Consider the following 11,220-nt stretch of genomic DNA (forward strand, 5'->3'; position numbering starts at 1 on the left):
CCACCAATATTCAGAACTCTGATATGTGTACTCAAAATGTTAAGATATGCTGAACCGTTAAATTACCCCAGACAACATCAAGGCAACTCTCAAAACCATCCCTCTTTATTAGATTAACTGTTAATCAAATATGTTCCGCAATACCAAGCAACCGGGAGTAACTGGGTGGGAAAACCCCTCCCCACAAACGGTCGGACGGAGCGGGATGCACTCTACCTGAAGCGTGACACGGAACCATTTGGTAGCCGGTTGATAAGCGTTAACGCTAGACAAAGCAAATGCCAAGCACGCCGAAGCGGACGGATGGACAAGAAGATGAAGCAGCACGCACCGTTTCCATCTTTATCTGTTCAGTTTGTTGTTTAGTGTTTTTTTTTTATGTTGCTTTTTTGTTTTACTTTTTAGAACCAGTCCTTCCGTTTGGTAGGTAAATATGGAACGAGTGGATAATACGGAAAATCTACTGCACACATCTACATCAGGTGAGGGGGTGTCTTTTTTCACGGTCTGCCTCTCTTTTTTGTTGTTGCTGTTGCTCAAGATGGTCATATTTCCCTGCTGCGATGGGGAAAAAATTATGCTCCAGGATGAATAAAGACCACCCTGCTGCTGACATTTCTACCAAGCCGAGGTCGTCTAATTGTTTACAGCTCTCATGGGGAGCAAAACAAGTGGAGCTTTTGCTCACATTGGCCCGGTATGGGTTGAATTTTGAGACGCGTTTTTTTTTTAAATTGCTCCACCCAATGTATCTTCCGGTTTCGCAACATATAAAGAATCGTATTCTTCACTCTCCCACCTTTCGGTTTGTCCATCGAAGCATACCGGCACAAGCACGGTTGCCCCGAAAAGATAATCCCACTCCCCCATACCATTCACCCACCAAAAGTGCAGCAGGTGGAAAATTACTCGTCCTTTCTCCCAAAAAAAAAAGACACTAGGCGCAGATAAATGAGAAAGGCGAAAGCATATTTTGCCATTTTGTCGTCGGGAAACGAGCGTTACCACGCGATGGTGGAACCTGCTCCGGGAACGCCCGCTGGAAAAGCGATCTTTTAACGACGACAAAGGAAACATGAATGAATTGCCGCTTCGCCGGGGCCTCGGCGCACGTGACGAAGGGTGTGTGGGCCCGCTGTGTGTGAAGAATGCGTGCTACATCGTCATTTGACAGGGCTGGTTTATTGATGCCGGGTGCTGCTGCTTTGCACCTTCAGCTGACTGTTTCGCATTTTTACTTAACGCTGGACGAATTACCCGGGGAGTATGGCTATGCGTTGCTAGGAAGAGAATTGCACGAGCCTTCGCGCACGTTTCATCTTGTGGCTGGCAAGACGGTGCGTTTGAAGCTGTTCATTTCTAATGCGTGCGTTTAGCAGCTGTACAGGCGGGGCGAACACTTTCTTCCTCTGTCGTTAACGTCAAAGGTCGTCGTGATCGTTCTAATTTTGTTTCGCTACAATCTTAATAAAAGGCTTTATTGCTTGTTAAGCGATCTATGTTTGCCAATTTATGGATGTCAAAAGATTTAAACTTTCAGCTGGTTGACTAAAACTCTTCAAGTTTATGCCATTAGGACGATAAATGCGAACAAAACAGAAAGGAAAGAGCTTGTCAATGTTTAAAGGCAAACTGCAAAGCCAGAAAGCGTTTGTTTTGTTTATTGGTAAAGTGTAAACAAATCGCAAACCACCAATCGTTAAAACATCAAAAAAGTATAGATGAGTTGTTGTTGAAGCCAACAATGTGTGGAATACATGGATAAGCAACCGATCGTATGGTATGATTTAGCTGCTAAAGAAAACCTTATACCCAACATTGACTATTATACGCCAATAAACGCTGACGTCCCTTGCTGCTGGCACATGAGGACTGCACCGTTTATTAGGTTTCTCCTAGCGAAACTAACAAGCCTAAAGAGAGGAATGAAAACTCCATCAACATAAGCACAGTACAGTACAGTACAGTACAGTACAGTACAGTACATAACAGAACAAAAAACACTCACAAACACATACAAAGAAAAAAACAACTAGCATCAAATAGTATTAAGTCTGTTGAAGAAATTTCATTATTCTGATAAAGAATGAAGAGAAACCGAAGAGCTAATATGGAAAATGTAAAAAAAAAACACGGGCTAAGGCAGATGACAATTGTTACATCCAATGTTGTACGAATGAAAAATTGAGAAAATTGGTAAGGATGAACGACAAAAAAGGACAGAACAAATGTAAATGACATTTAACCAATGAGCTTCTGAAGGTCAGACGTGAGAGTGATGTGAAGCGAGATACAAACGAGAAGCAAACTATCTTCCACACATGCATAACTGCAACCGGAGGGGTAAGCGAACAACATTTGCACACACGTGCACAAGGTAACGAACATGGTGGATGGAGTGAAACATGATGAAGTACGGAATCCTTTAACTGGAAAAACTTAAAAATTAATTACTAACAAAATGAAATGGCATCGACGCTTGGGCGACTACTTGCCTCTCACCATACTATACAATTACGCGCGATGCGATTGCAATGCCAAAAGCATGCTCTATTGTACATATATTCTTGACGTATTGGAACCATTTCCACTTGCATTCGACACACGATGCTCATACTAGGGCAACCGAACCCAAAACTCATTCCGATTGGCGAGCGGCGGCAAACAGCATATGGAAGATGAAACATGAAACCAAAGGGAAACCCCAAAAATCTCTAAGCCAACCTAAACCAAAATGGTATAAAATAAAGAATTTAATTTCTAAGAGCAGCATGTTATTGGGAAAGCACGAACGCCGAATTATGTCGTACCTTCTGATGAATTGTTTTAACCTGTTTTTTTGTTTATGGTTTTGTTCGGTTACTTCGATCAACTGCTTGACTAACCATTCTGATGACAATTTGTGTAAAAAGGTAAGTAGGCGTAAAGTAAAAGAGCTTAAAAGACGGTAAGTAAGAATGGTATTGAAAGTATGATTACGTCGAATGGCGCTGGATGATCGTTAGCTGATAAAATTGTTGTAAGGATCCTAAGTGAATTTCAAGAGGCTACTGCGTGGCCAGTGCCCAAGATTGTCAGCGATACGTCTTCGATGTGTCTAATTCTAAGGTTGACACGACAGTCATGCGTTGAAACATGAACCATTTTTGCATCTGATTGTCTGAACTGATCATAGATGATCGGTCCATTGACGATGAAACGTGAAACTTTGCTCACAGAGTGTCGTTGAAAGACAGTGCCGCTGTGTTCTCGACACTGTGCTGAGTAATTGCATGGAATCAGACCAATTATAGTTCCCTTACGCAGTCCAATGCGCAGCGGCACAGGTCCAGTGCAGTCCTTCGGCTTTATTAGCAAATAAGAAAATAGTAATATAAACAACATACTTTACAAGGGTTCTTCAGATCAGATCAACGTAATAGGAAACATACGATCAAGCGATGACATCTGAACTATCTGACGGAAACGGAACAAAAAAAGAAACAATACAGAAAGAAATATAAGAGTACGCTGTTTATGCAGCAATGCGAATGTTATACCATTGAATACTTACCCATAAAGAATTATTTCTTTACATCAGGTAAATAAACTTCCTTTTGATACCCAAATTCTTCGTGCGCTTCTAGATATAGTGTAAGCTAACATTTTTATTTGTTTTAGTTCACTATTTTTCGTTCACTCAGATTAACTCACAAACAACAGTCAACACGCAACTGTTTGTCAACTGAAAAATGCATGACAATTCTAGATATTTTTTTTTTTTTGGGTCAACAGACAACAATCTGTTTTGTGTAACTAATTGTACATTTTGAGAGCATTTTTATATCAACAGTATCTCTAGACATCCCTCATGCCCACTAGCATTCATCTTGTACCAATCGATGCTCTTTTTTTTAAATCGTGCGTAAGGGTCCCGACTCTAAACTACGCAATGGAACCTTTCAACGTGACAGTGGACATATGTGCAGATAAGAAAGAATGAAGAAATCGCGTAGTAATACCCGCTCTTTCCGGGTATTTATTTGATGTCACACAGCAGTGCGACTCCACGCAACGTCCAGTGGCGCGGATTAAAGTCCGTCTCGAAATCGATCGAACCGACGTACTTCTGATCGGTACGCTGCGGCTTCCGGTAGATGGGACATTCGTAAAGCCGCGGATCCTTACCAGCAGTCGTGTTTATGGCGTAGATGTAAATCACCGGCATTTGTTCGTACAGTACCTTGGGTTTGGATTCGATCAGCTTACCGCTGCGACGATCCAGCGATGCACCTGCAGAAAGCGTGCAATTAGGCAATGTTAAGCACACATACTTTGAACGGGAAAGGACAAACGGGCACACCTTCAAGAAACAGTCCGTAAACGTAGACACCTTCCTGTGGGGGATCGTGGATGTCTTCCTTGTTGTGGCGCGTAATTTGATTCTGCAACACAACCGAATCGAGGGCCCAGCCTTTGTGAGCTCGCGTTACCTCCTAGCGATGATGGAAGCGTATCCCAGGAGTGAAAAGAATTTACAATCAAATCCTGATTCTTGCGAAAATGTCAAAAAATTGTGAAATTCCAAGTTACCTTAAGCTGGTAACTTACGATATAATTTAAAGCATGAAAAAATGGATTTTAAATCGAGTGTTGTTTTACGGTTTGCTAGGAAATGAGTCAAATTATCTCGTTCACCTGTATTTACCTGTCGTCGGTTCATACACGTCCGATACCTTCAGGACATGAACAGTCCTCCTCGAAGATTTCAAGTTCAAGTAAGCTTGCCTATGTCTATAAATCAAAAATATTGCTCTACCATGCCGCAAACCTTATCCCTACTTAACTTCATTGCTGTTCCAATTAGTCATCAGTATCAGTAAGCCACAACTCGACTAAAGCTAAATGGCTTTGCTCTGCTTTGATCTCTTGAGTTTACATTAGGTACGGCAAGAAAAGTGCTTAGTATAAAAACACTTCATCATCAACGTCTCGAAAGCCGCTCTCGGGACGCACAGCTGTGAACACAATCCGTTTCATCTCAGCGTGAAATGCTATAAAACGATTGAATTTCCCTATCAACCTACTTAAAGCGCTTTTCCTGAGGGTTTGCTGTCCCTTGTTCAGCCGAACCACCCTGGCTAAGGTGCGGGATGTTTTAAATCGAAATCAGCATTGTAAAGCTTCTTTTCCACCTGAGATGCACCGGTAGATTGCAAGACGATGGTAACTCAATTGCCTACCAGGAGAATTGCTTGCTGCCCGGGTCGCTAAAGCACCAAGCAAGGCTAGTCTACTAAACTGCTTTAACCGCACAACGCTCCGGATACTGTACACCCGATTGTTTACCGCTCGTTAGTTGTTGGTACATAAATCCGGCAACGGTCGGTCGGTTACAGCCGTTGGTTTTGCGAGTAGGTATACTATGGTACGATACGTTGTTTCGGCCAACCATCTCTGGAGCACCTTCTCCCATACAGCCTCACACATACACACTTTCCCTTGTTGTTCGACATTGAAATTCTTCGCTGCAACGTGACCTGCGACTTCGTTCTTCTGCGTGCAGGAAAACCCACAAAACTCTAACATGAAACTCAAACAAACCTTCTATGGTCGCAAGAAGGAGTGAAATTTTACAGCAGCTTCACGGGTCGCTTTCGTTTGTAAAAGAACGAAGTCAGAATGTGCCTGTTTGTGATGCTTATTTTATACACAGATTTGACAAATGTTTTCCGCTAGTTGATCCAAGAAAGAGTGAATCTTTCGATGGTTGACCATAATTGCATGATCCGAATTAGCACCAAAAAAAATGTTAACTTAGATTAACCCTCTAGATGAGGATGAAAAATGAAAAGCAACGATTCTCGATACGATAGCTCGCAATGGTAGTTTAACGATTTGCGATCGAAAGTGGTTTCCTATTACTTTGCAATAGGCAAACATGATGTATCATCTTGAATGAGAATGAATGGACATGAATTCTGCTCTACCAGTCATGTTTCTCACATATAATGATAAGAATGCATGTCACGAAACCCTGCAAAACTGATCCCCATAAACGACTCTAGTACAAAGTCTATCAACATCATCATCATCGTTATCATTATGATCGTAATCGACTTCATCAACAGTGTCAACGTCATTTTTTTTAGTTACACCATTCTTCCTTCAACTTGAAGTAAATTGCATTTCTGAAGCAGCTCACACTTTACAACACCCATTTTAAACAGCTTATCGCATGTGTAAGTGGGAAAAAATTGGCTTTTGCTCTCCTGCGAAAGGAAATAATTAAAACTGCTCAACAAATGCTTAACGCAGCTAATACTAATTACCATGTCGCTACGGTTAGCTGAACCATCCGACAATGCACCAACGAGGAGCACCAGCTCCGAACGCACTGGTATGGCGCAAAATGAGATGCTAATGATTAAATTAATCCCTCACACTGTAGAGCTCACGCATAGCAGGTGAAACATTGGATGCGATTCGACGGGATGACTACAGGCCCTTAAACAGTTCATCACGCACACATTGTATGTCACAGTTTCGGTCCCACGGCTTTAAGCTGACGTCACTAGCATGTGAAGAACAATGGGCACGTCTTCAAAGTATTATGTTGCTTTTAACGACCTTTCCGTGCCTGTCCTTCATGGCGCTAAGCGACTTTCACCTTCTAGCAGTCGGTCGTAATGTGAGGGGAAAATTTTGTTTTTCTCCGGTAGATAATGCGTTCATAGGTTTTACCTTTTTTGTTTAAACCATTGGATACGTTTTTGAAAGCCCTTTTTGGTTAAAAATAAAATAATGTGAATTGTATTGTTTGAACAAATAAATCAAACAGTTTTAGGATGATTTATTTATCGTTTAATATTTGGTGAAATTAGCAACATTTCTTCAAATAAGTCTACCACAAGAATAATTCTTGATATTTATAGAGAACATGATATGATTATATCAACAGAAAGATATCCCCAATTTTAAAAAGCACAACAAACGAAGATAAGCATCTCCTAACTTTAAACAGCGCAACAAAACACAAGCTACTTTAAGCAAATCGCTCCTTTATCCCACAATCTATTTCGCAGCCGTGTAGCGTGTTTGAATTTTGCATTGACAAATGATCCACACCGAGTTTGTGCTTTCCCAGAGCAACTGTACTGCTAATGCTAATACTAAACACGATCATAATAATACCATCTCGCAAGAGGTATTGTCATCGTCTACGTGAGCGGCATGGTTGTGACACCGCAATCAGGTGTCTATCGATCGGGTAAACCCAATAACCCCAACGAGTCAACGAATTATGAAGGTTGAGGTTGAGTGGATGCAATACCTTCGCAAAGTGGAAGTGCAAAATTTGTATTCCTGACTTATGACCAACCGAAACACACCTTTACCGTGACGGCGGCACATTCTTTGCCGCTTCGTACAATTGCGGTAACGATGCCGGTCGCCATGAAATCGGAAACCAAGCCGAACCACGGCCGAGCGGTTGCTCCGTTGTAGGAAGGAAGGTCTATTGATGCATTGCAAGTGTTGCCCCGGCTGTTGGTTGTCTATCTTTCGCAAAAGGATTGTGCCGTTGGTTTACTTACAGTAAACAATAACCCTCCCAACCCATCGCCTTACCTGTCGCATTGCGGTTAGGAAACCCTGCTGGTTGAAAAATCCCGTCATCCAGAAAACCTGCGAGAACACGTTGTGGCGCACGGAAGAAAACGGGAAAAGGGAAAATCATTGTGTATCGACAGAAAGCGACATTATTGTCGGCATTATTTCCGGTGGCAAGCTGCAACGGTATGCAGCCCGGGAAGCCCCGTACAACTACAAACCTTCGGCCGATCATTGTTAATCCAGGTGCGGAACTGTTGATTTCTCTCGAGCAGCTCCGTATACCAGAAACCGAGCGTTGTCGATTCCCAAGAGATCTAGCGAAAATGGAAAAAGATGCGGAAATGTATTGGATTTTCAGCAGGCATGAAGGTTACATAAACTTTATTTTCTATACTCCTCATTAAAAACTTTGCTGAAGAGGATTGTGTGAGCAAATGAAGACGAGACAGCACCTAGCGATATTATTTATGAAATTAAATATTGGGGAAATTAAATTAGAACACAGAGACAACATTGCAGTACATATACGAATATAACAAAACAAGAGGCAGAGGTGGCCCCAAGCATCAAGGAGTCCTAAGCACCAAGGTTACCAGAAGAACCTGATTGATCTAACGTCAGGCGGAGTAGGTTCACTTGGAGACCCGTCGATAATGGAGGCGAAGATTAAGAGAAAAGGATCCGCTCGAAGTTCAACGACTCCAGTCCCCAACAACTAAACACGATTACTTTAAATTCTGCGTACAATTACCTTCTGCCAACGCTCGGGAATGCGAGCGTCGTACATAGCGTCCAGCGACTGGCGTAGGTATTGACTCATCACGATCGTTCCATCGATCGCAAGCTTCAGATCGCAAAGATTGTTGTACACCGTGTTGATGACCCGCTGCATACGATCTATTTCTTGTCTGCGATGAAGAAAATGGTGTCCATTTGTATTCTCTGTTCTTCTACTGCCCATCGCCCAAGCACTGATCTTCCCATCCCACGCACTTACCTGAGGAAAATGTTCATCGGCAGAAGGGCTCCCATCCGGGAGAGTGATTCTTTCACCTCAAACGCCACGTACTGTGGCGGTAGCTTGCGCAGCATATCGCTCGCCAGTTGGAACACGATGCTCTCGCGCGTTTCACCCCCTCCACCACCGCCCTCCTTGGGCTGCACGCTAAGGATCGTGTCCAGGATGCCCTTGGCGGTGTTGATCTGGTACGTAATGTCCGCGTTCGGGTGCAGCCCAAACACTTCCGGCGTATCGGTCGGCGGTAGCTGATTGATGTAGTCGACGTACACCTGGATGTTGCGCGAAATCGGCACACGGTAGCCCTTGTAGAACTCGAAACTCGGCGTCAGCAGATGCTCGCTGAACCACACCTGCGTGAAGGTGGTCAGCAGCCGCTTGTCGAAGTCGTCGGTGACACGCCCACCGTACATTACCTCGCCGAGCATGTAGCAGAGGGTCTGCCACGATACTCCCTTCTTGGGGTCCATCTCGTCCAGGTGGTTCTGAATAAACTGTACGCTGGCGGAAAAGTCCGCCTGGTTGAACTCGTACGGAATGTTCCATCCGAGCGGGCCAAACTTGCGCCGCTCCTGAACGACACAGTGCAGGAAGGCAACGGTGTATAGCAGCGGTGGCCATTGCGGTGCCGACGTATAGTCCAGGTAGTCTTGCGTGAACGCAAGATAGCTACGCTTCAAGCTGGCACGTATGCCTTGCGGTGGCTCGTTGGTAAACTTGATCGCCATCTGCAGCAGACCGATCGGGAATTGGGGATGCGTTTCGGTCGTTACCCACAGCCGGAACGAGTCGGCTACGTGTTCCGTTTCGATCAGCACGTCGATGATTTCGTTGCAGAAGCTCAGTGACAGGTGGACGTTCTGCAGCAGTACCCAGCCGCCCGAGGCCATACATTCGCCCATCAGCTTCCGTGCGTGATACTCTTGGCCTTGGCCCATCGAGACCGTCTTGAGCACGATGCCCTTTACCTTAGCCAGAACGGCGATCTGCGTGGTAGGATCGGAACCGATCGACAGAATGCAGACGAGCGGGGTGCGCGGTTCCGACTCCGACCAGGTGACCTCCAGGTCCAGAATGTGCATCTCGCCGTACTCCTGACCAAGGGAAGCTTCGATATATCGACGAGCCTGGGAAATTGTACGGTCGGGACTCCAAGATCGGATCAATAGAAGCTTCCGAAAGACATCTAGCTCGTGCTCGTAATCGCACGGTATCACCTCCAGCTCCGGGCGCTCTGCCTCGTACCAGTTCTTCCACTCGCGCTCGTTGTACTCGATCTTCTTCAGGATGCCCTGGAAAGTCTTGAGCTTGCTGATCTCGACCAGGTTCAGCCACGTGATGTCCAGAATCCATCGGAAAGGCTTCGGGGCGACCCCGTTCAGGTCCAGCGAGGCACCTCCCTTAACGAACGCCATGAACTCATCGTGGCTGATGGTTCCTTTCTGGTAGTCGATTTTGATCGCCAACATCAGCGTAAACAGCTGCTTGTGCCGCTCGTACAAAGAGCGACTCGTGAAGGCCCACACCTCGTACGTCAGGTACTTCAATATGATGTTGATGCGTTCCTCCGTGATATTGCTCTTCGTCGACTTGGTGATCGAGTTATCAAAGATAATCAAAAACTGTTTCAGCGAGTTCTGGTACATAACGTTTACGTTCGACATTTCGACGATCAGGAAGTACAGTATTGAGCCGCGGGCGGCAACCGCACGGAACTCTTCCCGTGCGATCATAATCTTCTTCTCCGTCACCTCCGATATCTTCAGCTTCTGGTTCACCTCCTCGGCCGTTGTTTTTGTTTCCTGCAACACCTCTATCAGCGCCTCGTCGTCCACCAGCGAACCCTCGGTCGAGGTGAGCCGACAGAGCAGATTGCCCTCGAGCTCCTTCATGCTGCGCTGGTTCTTCATCACACTCTCAAACAGCTGAACGCGTTCCGCCTCGAGCTCTGATTTTTCCATCAGTATCACACGCCCCAACAATTGATCCTCCAGACCACGCATAGTCACCGTGAAGTCGATGATCGATGTCTTGGAACTGATTTCCGGGCTGAACGGTGGATTCGGTAGCTTCGTGGTGATGTACAGCATAAAGCCGGGCATAACATCACACTCCTTGTCACCGACCAGCACCTTTTCGATCGAGCCCGATTTGATAAAATTCTTCTCCAGCACATTGTCAATGACTGGGTCAAGCTCCATTCCAACGTCCTCAATCAACAGTGGCCTGCCCAGCGAGAGACTGTCTTCCAAATGTGTGCGGAAGTATTTGTGGTTCAGCGATGTGATTTGCAGCTCGTTCTGATCTTCTTTGGACTTAATCCACAGCTTACCCTGCGTTTGCGGATCGATCAGCAGCGGATAGCTGCTGGACTTCGTTACAATCAGCGCGTTCTGTACGGAGAGTTCATCGTTCGGTAGACCCTGCAGGTTCCACTCCGAGATGGTGGCCGAGTCGACGAGCATGTTGATGATGTTCAGATTCGTTGTAAATGGAATGGTGCGTGTCTTCAGGATATCCATCCACGTTTTAAACAGCGTTCCGCGGAACTCCTGGTTGTAGGGGCCGCAGTATGATAGGAATCCGGTAGCTAGTAGGACATCACCCAC

At 45.1% G+C, this 11,220-nt stretch overlaps 1 protein-coding gene across 1 annotated transcript in view; it reads right to left on the minus strand.

Annotated features, from left to right (window-relative positions):
- Positions 1-4,018: 4,018 nt before the first annotated feature.
- LOC128709593 (dynein axonemal heavy chain 5) overlaps positions 4,019-11,220 on the minus strand; it is a 22,410-nt gene continuing 15,208 nt past the window's right edge. The window contains exons 11-16 of the mRNA XM_053804599.1: positions 8,591-11,220; positions 8,345-8,501; positions 7,812-7,907; positions 7,609-7,665; positions 4,343-4,475; positions 4,019-4,272 (exon numbers count right to left, since the gene is read on the minus strand). The exon at positions 8,591-11,220 is cut by the window's right edge and continues 237 nt beyond it. Coding sequence (XP_053660574.1) covers positions 4,019-4,272; positions 4,343-4,475; positions 7,609-7,665; positions 7,812-7,907; positions 8,345-8,501; positions 8,591-11,220 — 3,327 coding nt within the window. The remainder of the gene's footprint in view (positions 4,273-4,342; positions 4,476-7,608; positions 7,666-7,811; positions 7,908-8,344; positions 8,502-8,590) is intronic.

The sequence above is a fragment of the Anopheles marshallii genome, chromosome 2 (assembly GCF_943734725.1).
Source record: "Anopheles marshallii chromosome 2, idAnoMarsDA_429_01, whole genome shotgun sequence".
Classification (NCBI taxonomy): domain Eukaryota; kingdom Metazoa; phylum Arthropoda; class Insecta; order Diptera; family Culicidae; genus Anopheles; species Anopheles marshallii.